The 16,733-nt window shown below is 37.6% G+C and overlaps 1 protein-coding gene across 5 annotated transcripts in view; it reads right to left on the reverse strand.

Moving 5' to 3' along the window:
- The window catches only part of PROM1 (prominin 1), a 132,398-nt gene that overhangs the window by 9,826 nt on the left and 105,839 nt on the right, over positions 1 to 16,733 (reverse strand). For 4 of the 5 annotated variants that reach the window (XM_051964060.1, XM_051964059.1, XM_051964057.1 and 1 more), the window contains exons 13-22: positions 15,908 to 16,031; positions 14,914 to 15,017; positions 11,712 to 11,796; positions 9,540 to 9,686; positions 9,069 to 9,140; positions 5,605 to 5,697; positions 3,460 to 3,513; positions 2,284 to 2,364; positions 2,073 to 2,141; positions 287 to 379 (exon numbers count right to left, since the gene is read on the reverse strand). In XM_051964060.1, coding sequence (XP_051820020.1) covers positions 287 to 379; positions 2,073 to 2,141; positions 2,284 to 2,364; positions 3,460 to 3,513; positions 5,605 to 5,697; positions 9,069 to 9,140; positions 9,540 to 9,686; positions 11,712 to 11,796; positions 14,914 to 15,017; positions 15,908 to 16,031 — 922 coding nt within the window. The remainder of the gene's footprint in view (positions 1 to 286; positions 380 to 2,072; positions 2,142 to 2,283; positions 2,365 to 3,459; positions 3,514 to 5,604; positions 5,698 to 9,068; positions 9,141 to 9,539; positions 9,687 to 11,711; positions 11,797 to 14,913; positions 15,018 to 15,907; positions 16,032 to 16,733) is intronic. The other variant, XM_051964061.1, reaches the window with a different exon arrangement.

Consider the following 16,733-nt stretch of genomic DNA (forward strand, 5'->3'; position numbering starts at 1 on the left):
TCATCTCCATGAGTTCAAATCCAGCCTCGGACATTTCTGAGCTGCGTGACACTGAGCAAACCTTTTAACCCTGTTTCCCTCATTTGTAAAATGAGCTGGAAGTGGAAATGGCAAAACCGTTCGAGTCTCTTTGCCAGATGAGATCAGGAAGAGTCAGGCTTGATTGAAAAATGATTGGACAACCAAAAATCATATAAATATTTACAGGAGAGTAGAATAATAGCAATGAAAAACTAACATTTAGAAAATGATTGAATTAATGTTTTCTAAGACAAATATCACTTACCATAGAGTCAGTGATATAACTGCACAGAAACATCTCGACAGCAGTATCTATGATGTTGGCAAGGGGTTTGCAGGCTGCCACATCCATGGTGATCTAAAAGGGGATTAGAAGAAATGGTTTGTTAAGACAAATATTTTTGAATGTGGAATTACCTCAACCAAAACTTTTATAACTCAACCAACATTTTATAATAAAACCTGACATTCAAAACCTTTGTAAAAATCTATCAGCAACTTCCCAAACATGTATTAATTGTCAGAGTCCTTCATATATAAAGATGACACTTATGTGCTATCAAGTAAGACATCAAGTTAATTTTTCCAATAACGGGGAGAAATCTTTCCTGAGTTACCCATATTCTACTGTCAAGCCAGAAGCAAAAGGATATGGATGATGGATCAGAGGAAGTCGAATGGAGCAGCTCAGAATCCAGTCGGTATATTTGTTGGATTTCACTGCCATGGTCCTCTCCCACTTTTACATAAGCCTCATTGTTTGTTGAGCATAATCAGTCTCCCACCCTCCACTACTGCTTATTCTCCCTTCTCTGCTGCCTGCCTTCACACCAATAGAAACTTGGGTTTTTGAGTATTTAAATTTTTTCCTCTCAGTATTTACTTTACTTCTCCCTTTTCAAAGTTTCATGGAGTTCACAGCTTTGTACCATAAAATGAAAAAGGACCAGGATATTTGTTTATTGAATATTTCAGAACTGTCTTACCCATTGTCATTCTTCTAAATTCATATACTGAGTTAAAAACTTTTTTAAAACCAAGAACACTGAAATAGCTCTGGTGTGTGTATAATTAAGAAAAATTTGTTTCCAATATCGTGGTTATCTAGGACATGGCATAATCTATAGGGTGAGCCCAAAGGCTTAGTGTTGCCAATGGAAACTTGTTGCTGTTACCTGAAATATTTCAAAAGACTCTACTTTCTTCTCCCTTACAAGACATCATTCATACTACTGCCATATTCAATATCCTTCCTCTCCGCTCCCCCCATTGCTCCTCTCCACAGCACTCTGCTCAGCCCAAATGGAATATTCATCACTCCCTGTGCTTGCCTCTTGGTCTTTGGCCCCCGTGCCTTTTCTCCCATCACTTTCCATGTGTCTGGAACGCTGGCTTTCCTCACCTGACCCTCATTCCTGCCGCTCGTCTTACACAGCTCGTGCACATGTTGTGTTGCTCCACCGCAACGGAAGCAGAAGAGTCAAGGGCTGTGTCTTATTTCTGGGGCTCTCTGTGTACTACCTGATATGTTACCTAATCAATTGTCATATCCAGTGAACTCACTGACAAAGGGGGATCCTCAGATTTGCTAAAAGCCACTCAGCTCGTTGACAGCAGAGCCCAAGAACACGATCACTAGTTGGTCAGCTAGCTGACCCTGGTAATATTGGAGCTCTCCAGCAATCCTGGAGACCAATTTAGGCAAGCATTTCCTGCCAAGAGTTCTCCAGGAGAGATGGAATTATCAGCACATGAAGATACAGGCTGGCCATTGCATCTCTCCTTCCAATTACTGCAAGTCAAAGCAACAAGGAATACAAGGGGGGGAAAGCTACACTGTGTGGAAGCAAGTCGAGCCCACCTCTCCTGTTCCACAAATGGTGCTTCTCTTCACTTTCATTGCCATGATTCTCCCATTTAAAGAATTCCAGGTTGCTTTTTACTTGTACTTAGTCAAGTGATGAGAAAATGCATTTATTAAATTTACTTATGTTTAAACATATGAAATGATATGATCACGCTATGTCAGGAACATGAAAGAGCCCACTTACCGAATCTTTGACCCACTGAAAATACTGTTCAAAGTAGTCTATGATCATACCCATAAACTTCTTAGTTTCCTGAAAATTTGAATAGAAAAACAGTTATTACTCATATATTTACCTAAAAAATAGTACATGTATGTATGTACATATGTAAATATATGCATACTGAAAAATAATACATGCACACAGACACAGTCTAAAAATGGAAAGAACTTACCTCAATAATAATAAAGGATGCATTATTATTAATGAGGAGCTGTGCACTTTCCACAGTGGCAAGGACTTGAGACACTTTAACCTGAGGGAAAAAAATAATTATTTATAATAATATCAAGACTTTTCAGAGATTTTTATGCAGATTTGTACAAGTATATAATAATAAGATCAAAATAAGTCAGAGATAAATGTTGGAGTTGAAAGAATACTCTGCTTACTTTACAGAGCAGGTATAAGTTAGCATAAGGGTAATTTTTGTCTACTTTCCAATTAAGGAGACTGAGGTTAAATGACTTGCCAAAAGTCATATAGAAAGGAAATGCTAAAGCTAAGATAGGAACCCTGTTCTAATTCCAAGTTTAGCTCTCTTTCCCTCAGCAGAGGCCAAGGGAATGAATGGTCACGTCTCATGCCTAGATTTAAATGGTAAGGAAAGGGAGGTTCAAGGAGAGGATCAGCATCTGATCCAAGATTCTCAGGTAGGTTGTGGCAAGAAATGAATTGGAATCTAGGTCTCCAAATGTCTTTTATTCCTATGTCCTTTCATTTATTCCATCCCTATTCCATTATTCCATTTATTCCACTCTGTCTGTTCAACCACTGTCCATGGCGGTTATGATGGTATAAATAATAATAGCACTGACGCATTAGCACAAGGAGACGCAGTCTAGAGAGGGTTTATGAGTGATTAAAGATTTGCAATGACCTGAATTCCAATTTCTTGCCTCATGGGAATTTCTGAAATTGACAGACAAGAAGAGGGGCCCAGTCTTTGGCCATGGGGGACAGCAGATCCTCTGGTCCATGGAAGCATCAAAAACCATGACTGGGATTATATCAGTGAGTCAAAAGCAGTGAGGTCTTTGGAGACCATCTACCACTCATAGCTGAGGAAAAGAATTGGTCTACACCATCAAGAGTGGGCTCAGCCTTCAATCCCACACCAAGTGCCCTGAGTTGATTGCAAAAATAGAGTAACGTAAAGTCTTTAAATTATTCCAAAGGTACTTGCATAGAGGTTATATATCTAGAATTTTAAAATGGTAGAAGATGACAGGGACTTATTTTTACCCAAATGTACCATGAAGTAATTCTCCCCTAAAACATGAATGGAAGATATTTTAAAACAGAAGAACCTCCCCTGAGGCAAGAAGAAGCAACAAAAATAAAAACTTACCATAAGTTCAGATGATGTCTTTTGTAATAGCCGGATACTTTGATTTAAAGTACTCTGGGAAATAAGCAGAAATCATATTTTCCATGTCATTGTAGGACTGCAAGATCTGATCTGGCAATAATCTCCATAGGCACTACAGTGGCAGAATAACCTGATTCCATGAAAGCTACTACATGCTAATAGCAAAAGGGAATGACCCTAACCCAAAATTTTTTCTCATCAGGGAAATAGAGCATGAAAAAGGAAGCATTCAATTATCTTCATATGCATCAGATGGCAATATAGTAGAATGAAAAATAAAAGTAACTGAGGGAATAGCTGGTTAGAACTTACTGATTTCTACAGAAGTTGGAAGTAGTAGTTTTTAAAAGTTGGATGTTTTGTAGGCATGTGGGAGATAGCAAGGAATGAATATAAATATAGGGAGAGAAAATTGGCTAATTAGTCATGATTGAATTTTAATTAAGGAAGTGAAAATTAGCATTTAAAAACTGTTTTAGCAATAGGAATAAAAGGTGGAGAGCTCACTACTTTAAATGGCAGCCCATTTGGAGATCCACACTAATTAATATGAAGTTTTTATTCACAATAGGCCTTCCTATAACATCCATCCATTACTTCTAGGTCTGTTTCTTGGGCTTTCCCACAGAAATCTACAACTTCTGCTACAAGATAAACCTTCAAATAAGTGAAAATAGTGACAAGACTCTACTGAATCTTTGCTCTGATCCCTGCCTTCCCCTTGAGAATTTCTTTTGTAACAGCCCATTTCCTCCAAATGAATCCAACAAAATTTTCTTAAGCACCTGCGATGTCCAAGGCAGTGTGTTAGGCTATGGGACAACAGAAGACAATATGAAAACTAGTTCCCACCCACAGCATGTTTGCTTACCTTCTGCTGGAACATGGTCCAGAAATATCATGCAAGTTTGGGATGGTCAGTCTCCCTGCCTTAAGCTCTTCCCCTCCTGGTTAATCCTCCACTCACCTGACAAAAGGATCTTCCTAAAGCTCAGATCTAACTGGATCAGCCCCAACACTCAATAAACCTCAGTGGCTCCCCATTACTGGGATGAAAAGTAAAACCCTCTGCTTGACTTCAGCCTTCCTGCACTGCTTTCCCGTGTATACTTTATGATCTTATGGTACAAGCCCGCTGACTGCTGCTCCTTGGAATACAATATTCCATCTTCTGACTCAGTGCTTTGGCAATGGATGCCCTCCATGTTTGGGACACTTCTTTCCCCTCCAGGTTTCCCTATTTCCTTCACTACTACTCAAATTGCATCTTCTTGGGTGCCCTCTCCCACTGTTGACCATGTTAGTGTCTTCCCTCTTGAGCTTGCCATTCCCTGTGTCTCTGAATGGGTATATCTCTATAACAAAACTGATCATGGGGTTTCTTCTCCAACAGAGATCCAGCACCTTGTGGAAAGGGGTTGCTTTGTCTTCTTCTGCATCTTTATTGCCTAACCCCAATGCCCAGAACATAATAAGTACTCACTGATAAGGACCATGTCCATCTGTGACAGATCCAGTTTCCCCAAGCACATCACAACACACAAACTGCATTCTCACGTTCAGTTTTAATAAGGAGAAAGAAGACAGAGAGAGAACAGAAAACAGAAGAGGACAAAAGAAAGGATAAAGACAACCAAGACTCATAAGTTAATCAACTATATAAAAAGAAGGCACTTACCCTGGCTTTAACATATTTCTTGACAGTCAGTTAGGAGAGAAAGAATTGGAAAATAAGTAAGAGCCAATTTGAAAAGATTCATAGGCAAAGAGATGTTTTAAAAGGATAAATAAGTGGAATTATTTAAATCAGTGACATTTTTAAAGGCTATGCCCCACTCACATAAAATGAACTCAAACCCTCAGACTAAAAAAATAAAAGTAGAAAGTAGAAAGATGGTGAAAGTGATCACCATTTTCTTTTAAATTGTTTTACAATTTTGCAGACATTTGAGTACGGAAGTCAAATTTTTTAAAAAGGTACAACTATAAAACCTAGCTTAATATACATGAAATGGGAATATGCCTTTCCCCTAAACTAGAGCTGGTTTTATGAAATGATTTGTGGTAGGGAAAAAATTTACAGTGAATTATAACTTGGGCACTTATTTATGAACTCATGTTTACCATTTCTTGCTCCAGAGGGATCACATGTTGACGATGGATCATCCGAATGTTGCTTGCATGCCCTTTCAGGGCATTTTCCAAAGCTCCTTTGCGCTAGAAATACAATAAAAATAACCAATCAGTGATCAAAAGGCACTTTAGACTTCCCCAGAAAAATAATATTAGTAACATCTCCTCTGGGAGTGTTGGACAGCCATGCATCTGTCCTTTTTAAGGGAACAGATGGGGAGTATAGATGGACTTTGGAGACTAATTTTTAAGCTTTTCTAATTTGTTTGCTTCTGTGGAAAGCAAGGAAATGAGTAAAGAAAAATAAAAAGAGCAACCCAGTAGATGAAACCCAAGCTTGAGGGTGTGTGTTGAACTTCTTTCCATTAAAGTCACTACCTAATAACAAAGAGTAAAGTTTTACATTTGTAGGCCCTTCACATTCTCTCATGCCCCCAGCTTTGGGAAGGATTACATCAAACTCTTTTTCTTTACTTTCCCTGATGACAAGTAGATTTTCTTGTTTTTGATTGGCTGAAATATATTCAACATGACTTAAGATATAGTTATGATAATTATTCTCTTTTCTCCGGGGCTTTAAGATTTTGCAAAGTTCTTTCCTCAGCTACAACATTGGGTAGTATTGTATCATTTCCATTTATACAAATAAGAGAACTGGGATTCAGAGAGGAAGCCAAATGCCTTTTCACAAACTCATAGGACCAGGAAGTAGGATGCTGAGACTCAGACTCAGCATTTGGACTAAGCCCAGAGTCTCTTCTGCTACACTACATTGCCTTCCCCCCATAGGGCAGACATGGATAAAGTAACAGTATTTGCTTCCTGCTTCATAGGATCAAAAATAATGAAGGAAAATCATTTTTAAAAGAAGCAGGAAGTTATAAAACTTATTATTATTGCAGAATGGGTATGGTTTCCCAATCGAGACCTTTTAGAGGCAGGATTTTGTTAGTAACATTCCTTAGAATGACATATATAACACTGGTCATCTCAAGAATCATGCATCAAGATGGAACTGAGGTGTCCACCTTGGGAGCCTCTTGATGAAGAATACATTCAACCTGAAACTTTATGCCTGGGACACGAAGAGCCTTATATACAGAGAGAACTTTTTATTCGTTCTTTTGGAGCTCCTCTCCTTCCAGGAAATCAGTACCTGGATATTGACTTTGTGGCTGCAAGACATTCTGAAATGAAGGTTATCTAATACCTTTATTTTTTCACTAAGCTGCAAAACTTAGCATGTTTTAGTTTACAACCCAGATGACTTTCACACTTCAGGATTTTTCTTACTTTCAATTTTATTAATATCTCCTTTGATTTGCAGAAGTTTTAATTTGGTCTTTAATTGAGGATTTTTAATGTTTTGTATGTAATTTTTATTGCATCATGATCTGGGAATGATGCATTTACCATTTCTGCTTTTCTGCATTTGATTGTGAGATTTTTATGTCCTAATACATATTCAATTTTTGTGTAGATGCCACGTACTGCTGAGAAAATACATATTCCTTCCTATTCCCATTTATTTTTCTCCAGAGAACTATCATATCTAAGTTTTCTAAGATTCTATTAACCTTCCTAACTTCATTCTTGCTTATTTTGTGGCTGGATTTAGAGGATGGGATTGAGGTTCCCACAATTTTGCTGTCTATTTCTTCCTATAACTGACTTTACTTCTCTAAGAATTTGGATGCTATAACTTGGTGCATATATGTTTAGTATTGATATTACTTCATTGTCTATGGTGCCTTTTAACAAGTTTCAGCTTCTTTCCTCATCTCTTTTAATTAGATCTATTGCTTTTGCTTTTTTCTGAGATCAGGATTGCTATCCCTGCTTTTTTTGTTTCAGCTAAAGCACAATATATTCTACTACTCTAGCCTTTTACCCTTACTCTGTATGTATTTCTCTGTTTGAAATGTGTTTCTTGTAAACAATACATTGCAGGGTTCTGGTTTTTAATCTAATCTGCTAACCACTTCCATTTTATGGGTGAGTTCATACCATTCACACTCATAATTATGCTTACCAGATGTGTATTTTCCTCCATTCTCTCTTCTCCCCTATATATACTTTTTTTTCCTCTTTTTCCACCTTGTCCCTCCTTTGTTTTCTCTCCCTCAATAGGTTTTTCCTTCTGTTACTCCTCCTCCCTTCTCTTATGCCTTTGTCCTTCTATTTCCCCATAGGGTAAAATACATTTCTATATCCATCTGAATTTTAAGTGGTGCAGGATTTTTCATACCCCTTCCTTAGGCTTTCCACAGGAGGATCTCTCCCCTTCTCTTCTAGCAGCAATGATGGTTACTTGCATGTATCAGTGAAATGGTATGTTTGTCTTAATAGACCTCACTTTAAAGTTCTGGCTGCCTCTTTTTCTTGTGCATCTTTCCTTGAATACAGGTGACTGAATAGATATTTCTAACTCTGGTGGCAAAAACTCATGAATTTACAGAAAATGTAAAAAATGTGAATGTTGATACACTGACTTTATAGGAAATAGAGGATTAGGCTCCCATGTCCACCAAAAACTAATCTTTCACCAAAAATTGCAGAAAATACACTTTTCTGACTATAATTCTTTGTAACAAAAAATAATTCTAGGCTGCAGATATTGTAGCATCTAACATCTTTATTTTCTCACTAAGTTATATTACTGACTTGGCATATTTAGGTCTAGAGCTCAAAGAACTTGCACTACATTTGGGGGGGGGTGAGAGTCAAGCAAAAATATAACAAAAAAACTGTTAAGTTTTGAAGGCAAACAATGGAAATTTGCAATGAATGGCCTGGGCTCTCATTACAGCAGTAGGGTGAACAAAACCAATGAAGTGCTGAGCTGGATACCAGCACACATCATGCATCTTACTTTTTTCTCTACTGTGCTTAGCTGCTCAAAATGAGTGTGGTTGCCAATGCAAAAGTGAAAATGAGATTACTAATAAAAATCACATAAATGCATGAAGTTGTGAACGTGAAGATTGTTTCCATATCAATGTGCATTTATGAACTGTTTTTGTTTTAAGCATAAGGAAATATAGATTGGTCCTCTACCTGATCTACTTTGTATATTGTGTTCCATTCTAGAATGTACCATATTTAATCCCTTCTCTGGAAACCCAAACCTAAGCTCCCCTAAACTTGGGGAGATTTTCCCAAAGTTCTGCTCTGGGGTGGAGGCATAAGAAAGCAAATGATTCAAGAGCCTGACTTCCCCTTTTAAAAGTCATATTCCTTCCTTCAAGACTGGATCTGATCCATGTGATTTTCAAGCTAAGGTCCCTTAATGAAGATCCTTGATACCATTGCCCAACAGTTTCAAGAATTAAAAAAAAGTTATGAGAATAAAAATCATTCACATTTATAGAACATGTTTGTCTGCCAAGAAAACTACACAATTATCTCATAATAGCTGTCAATAACATGCCATTAAATCAATAATTTAAACTCACCAACTGTTCTGCTCTTGCTTCCAATTCATTGGCAAAGGACAAAAGATCCACTTTTGTTATACTCTTATTGACCTAAAAAAGGATGTCAAGACCTTCAGTAAGGTAGTCAGCACAAGTATTTAATTCAACAATAAATCATTGACTGAATGAAAGAAAAAATCCTCATTGAGCAATTTACTGACAGGAAAACTTGTCAAGCACTGATGATACAAAACAAATACAAATATTAAATAATATTGGCCAATAAGAAGCTTGCAGTCTGCTGTATATGTTATTCCCGTTTTACAAAGAGGAAATGCAAATCTTCACGGGCACCAAATTGGCAAGTCTCAGAACTAGGATTCAAATCCTGGGCTCAGCTGCTATTCTTTTAGGTGACAGAATCCATACATCATTTGTAAAAAAAGCAAAAATATTTTCCAGTTTTAATTTTTTTTCTAAATAATAGATTCAAGAATATGAAAAGCTTACCTCAGTCAAGTAAGCAGCAAAATCAATTCCATCTATTCCTGAGAAACTAAAATTCAGAAGGTTCTCTTTTCCTACTTCATCCAGTAAAACTATGGTGCTAAGGTTTATTTTAATACTGTCAAATGTAAATGTTAGATCTTCGGTATACTGTATTAAAAGAATATAGAAAGCAGAAGTGAATTTATGATTTGTACACTGAATTTTTAAGCCAAAGAAAATAGCATCATTAAATCGATTTCAACAGACATTTATCAGAAATCTTCCATGTGCAAGGTGTCAGGAAAGAAAAGGAGTACAGAGGAAAGAGGGCTAGACTTGGAGTCAGCTACTTGGCTTTAAACCCTGGTTCTGCTGATTACCTTCTGTCAGAACTAGCCTCTGTAAGCCTCAGTTTTCTCATCTGTAAATGGAAAGTGGGCTGGACTAGAAAACTTTTATGGTCTTTTCCAAATCTGACTCTATGGGACTGCCCTCGAGCTTAGCGACATGGGTCAGGGAGACAACATATATAGACATATGATATGAACATACAAGATATTGGAGGAAGAGGAGAGAGGAAAAGTAGGAAAAGGAGGAGGGAAGAGAAAGTGGAGAGGGAAGGAAGAAGAGAAGAAGAGGGTAAAAAGAGAGAGAGAGAGAAAGGGAAGGAAAAGGGAAAGGAGGCAGAGAGGAGAAAGAGAGGGAGGGAACAAGAAGAGGGAGAAGAAACACTAAAAACTGGCAGGGTAAGAGAAAGCAAAGCACTCACTTGGATGATAAGGAGTATTAGTTCCCTACTTGACTAGTACTTAAGAATAATCTCCACTTGTAAACTGTTTTCCTTTATAATCCTCTGTATTTTATTTTATTTTTTAAATACCATGATTCTGCAAATGGGTTCATAGACCTCAGATTGCCGAAGAGTTCCATGACACAAAACTTTAAACATGATGCTGGCTGCAACTATTCTTTGAATAGTTCTATCCAAATGACTGAATTATGATGAGCCAGTGGAACCTCCATCATGGCAGCTCCAAATCAAGCATTCAGAGGGATTGAGTCAGTGCCTACTGCTCTGTTCAGAACCTTTTGGGTATAAAAGCAAACTGTACTGAGACGTTCACAATACCCTGTAAAGCAAAACATCAAGTAAAATAGCTTAAAACACAAATATGCTATGATTTCAGAGGACAGGGAGATTACTTCAAAATAAGGAAACTTTAAGAGATGTTGGGAAGATGAAGGAATTCGCCCAAAGTCGGTCAACAGTAGAGGGAGGCTGTAGATTGTAAAGTTACTTACAATTGAAAGACTTTTCCATTCTATGATAGTGGCTCCTGGGGTTGACCCATACCTTGATGAGTGGGCAAGATTTGGATGAGTGGAAGGATTTGGGATGATTCACTTAATTGGAATCATGGTGCTACTAATGAAAGTTATCATGGGAGGCTTATGATAATCATACTAATGGCTAACAGTAGGCAGAACTTTAAAATCCACAAACAACTTTTGCTGTGTTACTTTATACCAGCCTGAGAGGCTGGTACTATAGGTACTATCCGCCCTCATTTACAGATGGGGAATCGAGGCCCAAAGAATTGAGGTGATTTGTTGAGATCTCACGACAGGTAAGTGATAGAACTAGGATGACCAGAATTTTTCTACTCTATCAAAATGGCCTTTCAAAAATGGGTAATGGCGGGACCCAGTCCCACATCATTCCAAAGGCTGAGGCTTTAATAAGAGTTTAACATCAGGAAAGAAATATGCTTCCTTATTTGAGCCTCACAACAAACCGATGGCGGGAGTATTACAGATACAATTATCCCTATTTTACAGATGATTTCAATGTATTAAATGTCTCGTCCAAGATCACATGGACAGTAAGTATCAGAGATAATTATCCTTCCTTACACCAAGTCCGGGAGAGGAATTCTGGTCCTTTGCTGACAAGATCTCTTTCAAAAGACAAATAACTAGTTACATGATCAATCCCTCTGGGAAAGGGGGCGTCCTGTGCCAAGAGACTCCAGCACGGAGGAACATACAGCCTTCGCAGGAAGCTTTGACTTGAGCGCACCACATTACGATCATTTATTATTGGCAAATCTACAAGGCAAGTTCTCCAGCATGAGAGATAACTTCATTACATGGAGTAATGTGTCCATTACACACTAAGTTCTATTGACTTACCTGATTAATGGCCAGAAATCTGCTGATATTGTAGAATTTATCAAGCTGCAGAGAGGTATAAATGCCTTTATTTTCCTTGCAGTCACTATGGGAAATAAACACATCAATCATATTCACAAAGGCCAAGCTGGTGCTATGTTCTTTGCTAATGATTGAGGGGAAAGTTATCTGAAATTTCTGGGTTTTACTTTTTTTTCTTTTTAAATCTGAGAAGGGAGAAGAGGTTCTCAATGCTGGAGACACAGCAAGGGAGAGTATAATGACTTATTTCCATGCTCACTGACACCTTTTCCTGCATCCCCCAATTTTTGTCCCTCAGTACAATCCAGGTTTTGGAACTATCCCCATACTCAGTCAGTGGATATTCCCTCCTGAATTTTTCCAGTCTTTTATTTAAGCTTTAAATAGCCTCAGAAAAATATCCTAGGAAGCAAATCCCCATAACTCTATAGGGAAAGTTAATGGGATCAGAGAGAATATTCAAAGTAACAAAGAAATTTAAGATGAGTGAAGAATAAAAAGGGAGCATCCTGAGGACTGATCACTAACTGTCATGTGGTACCTGAAGGTTTGCAGAATATCTTGCATGCCCTATTTCATTTGCCCCCATACAACAGCCCTGTGAGGTGGGTGCTATTATTATCCCCATTTTATTGATGAGCAAACCAGCTTGTGCAGGATGTTTGCAGTGCTAGTGAGTAGTTGAGAAAAGAGTTGGACTCGGGGGTTTTCCCAAGTCCAAGCACAATATTCAATCTACTAAGGGCCTCCAGCACATTGAATAATCATGGAGATCCATGGAAGTAAATGAACAAAAATCAAAGCATATGCAGGCAAGAATGAGATGAACTCGTAGGGATGGAAGTAACAACCACATCAATGAGGTGGGGGAACAACTGAGGCCTTATATAGCCACCAAGGATTTCTCTCTATCTTCCCTTACAACTGGATTTTCCCCCACACCCCTCTGCCCTTCCTTTCATGTTTTATTTGGGCCAATTACAGGTAACATTAAATTATATGGACTGATCATATCCAGGGATAGTCATAAAGTCAGTATCAGCTTTCCAAATGAAGGGCAACGTTCAGTTATGTAATAATTGCCAAATTCTCTGTGCTTATCGGTAAAGAGCAATGACTCTGGCCAAAGATTGCCCTCCCAACTAGACTCACCCACCGGAACCACCTTCCTCCCCCTCATCCTTCCCTTTCCCACAGTCACAAATCCCTGGTCTTTGGAAATCACAACCTTGATGCAACCAGTATTGGTGTCTGGAAGTTCCCATGCCCTGTGGCTGATGTATTACCAAGAATGGGAACATGTTCCAGCCATCCAGACTGCAACTTTTAACAAGTTTTGACACAAGATCCCTCTATGTAGAACACTTACAATAAACACCCACTAGATTTAAATAAATTGTAAGTTAAACGGATTTCTGTGGAACAGGCAAGGACCTAAACTACAACTGATATCATTGTTTCTATGGAAAAAATATACAATAAGCTTCAGTCAAATAACATTTGCCACATCACCTGCTCATAAATTGGGGGTTGTTCACCTATGTGAAAGCTCTTTAAAAAGTAGAAAGTACACAGTATTATATAATATTACATTACTGTAATTATAATGTAATAAAATCAAGTGGGAGTTGAGTCTAATGGTGGCTGGTTACATCAAATAGACAATGATTGTATCATTAAGAACCTTTTTCTTACTGATTAGTCTACTAAGAACATCCACTATTTAGGATTAACTCTGAATGAAGTGAATGGACAGATAGATATATGCATGAATAAATGAATAAAGTTACCCAGGCTTATCTATGTAAAATGGCATTATATATAAAATGCTCTCCATTATATGGTATCAAATTAACCTCAAAGACATTTTCCCCCCATTAGTATTATGGTCCAAAGTTGTCCATTTATAGAAATTTCAAAATAAGCCGCATAAGACAATGAAGGTTATAAAACACAGTCAGTGTCAGTTGGTTCAATGCTGTGCAGTCGGGTCTGGTATTCTATTGCTGGTCACAGAACTGAAGGCTACTTAAAAATGAGTCCCACAGTTGGACATTGCATAGCATATAGGAAACCAGATCAGGGCGGTGACATCAGAGACTGACGCGTACAGGTCCTTCTATGTACAGAGCTATCAGAAAATACAGATTATATATATATATATATATCCACATAAAGTGATACTGAGCATGATCAGAATAATCAAAATGCAGGTTGTACCATAATTAAAACAGCAACAATGTCAATCATTGGAACGTTGTAATTATTCTGATGGATTTGGAAGGGGACACAGAACGATTCTTATTTATGTTAAAATGAATGTTAGGTAATAGGTTTACTATCTGATTAGGCAGTAATGTTGCATACTGCATAGAGAGCCAGTTTCAGGGTCAATAAAGTAATGTTCAAGATTCCTGTCACTACCAAGTCATATAGCCCCCCAGTGCTCCCCAAGCAACTCTGCAAAAATAAAAGCCACCAGGTACATCTCTGAGGGGAGTCAGTAGTGGGTACCTTAGGGATTAATGCTATGATTGTATTTAATATTTTAATGTATGAGTATTCAGTGAATTCTCCCAGTTTGCAGATGATGCTAAACTTTTTCAGGTGGTATTCAATGAAGATTAAATTGTAGGAGGGCTTTGCAAGGCTTTGGGGATAGGGAAGAAAAATGGAAATAATTTTCGAAGTGTAAATTAATTATTTAAGGAAAAGAGATACAAGATTCTGGGTTTTAAGCTACCCATTATAACCAAGGAGAGCTCTAGAAATGATTTGTATACTTAGTGAATTCTCCAATTTTTAAAGGGCTTGACAGTCTATAATGTACTTTCATCAGAACACATTACAATTATCATTCCCATTTTACAGATGAGGAAGTGCAGAGAAATAAAATGACTTGCCAGCATTCACACAGTTGATAAATGGAAGAGCTGGCAATTCAAACCCCCCTCTTTTGATAGCAAACTCAGTTCCATTCCTAGGCTAGAAGACAAAAGGAGCTGCAGTAGGCAATAGAGGAGAGTCACTAAAATTACCACGGTGATGGAGGAATAGTATAAAGAAACTACCCGTGAAGATGTTTGAAGACAACGTTCTCATTTTGAAAAGTTAAAAACAAAACAAAACAAAAAATCATCACAATATATCGCACTAAATCTTTCATCACTAATTTCTGTACCTGTAAACTTGTTTAAAGGTGAGATTAACATCAGCATTTTTAAACAGGGCACCCGGAAGGTAGTTTTTCCATTGTGCGTTGAGTAAATAAGGAGTATCCAAAACCTAGAACCCAAAAAGCCTCTTATCATCATATAGATAATGAATTACATCAATCTTTTGAAAAAATAACCTCAACATTTCCCCTTCCTCTTCATTTGTTTTATATGAAGAATTCATTCATTTTCCCATCCTAAGTTAAAAGATAAGAAACAAATCCTAGGATTTAGATTGGGAAAAAATGTCCAGAGCAGGGTAGGCATCTTACCTAGAATCACAAATAATCACAAATGACTAGAACCTAAATTCAAGCCCATGTTACAATTCAATATTCCTTCTCCTCCCCATCCCCCATGGTATGGATTTTGAAGCATATGCAAAGCAACATCAAGTACCTTGATTCAATAAAAGAAGATCAGCATTATAGGAGAACAATCAGCTACTAAAGAATTTAGCAGAATAGTGGCCTAAATCTGGTTTCCACTGATATAGTCCAATAACTAAATACTCACTACAAGCAGCTCCCCTCCCCTAATGGTCTTTAGCAATTGATTCTCTAGGGAGAAATCTAAGACCAAATGATTATTCATTTCTTTTCTGTTAGCTGGAAATCTTTGGGGTGGGATCTCTGCTTCTTTTTCAAATAAAATGTTATTTATACACTGACTCCATAAAGAAATCTCATTTTAAAGGGCAACTATTAACATAAATATTAAATGCAGATTTTACCTACAACCAAGAATCGGAATCGTTTCTTTTTCTTACTAATACAAAAACCCTCAATTCATTGGATTAAAAACTGTCTCCTCTCCTCTCATTTATAGTTTTTGTCCCTTTAAAGGCTCAACTCTCCCCTCAGTCCCAACTCCCTCAAGCCATACACTAATTATAGGAATTAAAAGTTTGAATTATGATATCAAAATTCACACATACACATTTATTAACCATATTTTTACCTGAAATATAGTCCTGTCTTCAAAGGGCTCACAGACCAATTTTTCTACATTTCCACCCAAAACAAATGTGGAAACCACTAAGCTCATCAATGCCCAGGAAAACAAGAAACTGAATCCAACGCCGCTGGAGGAAGGAAAAAAAAAGATCAACCAAGCTATTAAGATTCATACAGTGTTCACTATCTTTCAAAACAATATGTGGAAAGTGGACTTATATACCTCTAGCTTTTTATAGGTTACAGGTTAATCCAAACTATTAGGGAAGGTAGATTCCTTCTGAATGGAATCAAGCTTATGTTTGTTCTCCACGTGGCCCTAAAATGTGATTGTTAAATTTATATCTCATCTATCAAATAGGATATCAGGGGCCTAATATCTCAGATATGACTAAAGGTTATCAGATCATATTCTAGATAATTACAGCACACTTCAAGCATCAAAGGTCTAACTAAAAACAAAACATCTTGTGGGTTTCGTTTGTGGATAGCTCATTAACACTCAATAATGTTCAACCAGAAAACTAGCCCTGGAGACTGATGGTAGCAATGGCGTTGGCTGGGGAAAGAAAGGTGGGTGACAAGGTAGGTCTGCTCTGCCCCAAGATAAAAGGTTCAAAATATCTGGAAGAGGCAAAATAATAAGGTATTGATTGAGGAGAAGAAAAAGAAATAAAGGTGGGACCACCAGTAACCTCAAAAGTTGTTTCAATGGCTAAATTAGGTTCATGTCAAGATAGTGAGGTTAAAGTGAGCCCTATAAAGAACTGGTTCACCCTCCATGTCTAGTGGCATCCCACATGACATCAAAATGAAAGTCAGATTAGAGG

This window comes from Antechinus flavipes, chromosome 6 (assembly GCF_016432865.1).
Source record: "Antechinus flavipes isolate AdamAnt ecotype Samford, QLD, Australia chromosome 6, AdamAnt_v2, whole genome shotgun sequence".
NCBI lineage: Eukaryota > Metazoa > Chordata > Mammalia > Dasyuromorphia > Dasyuridae > Antechinus > Antechinus flavipes.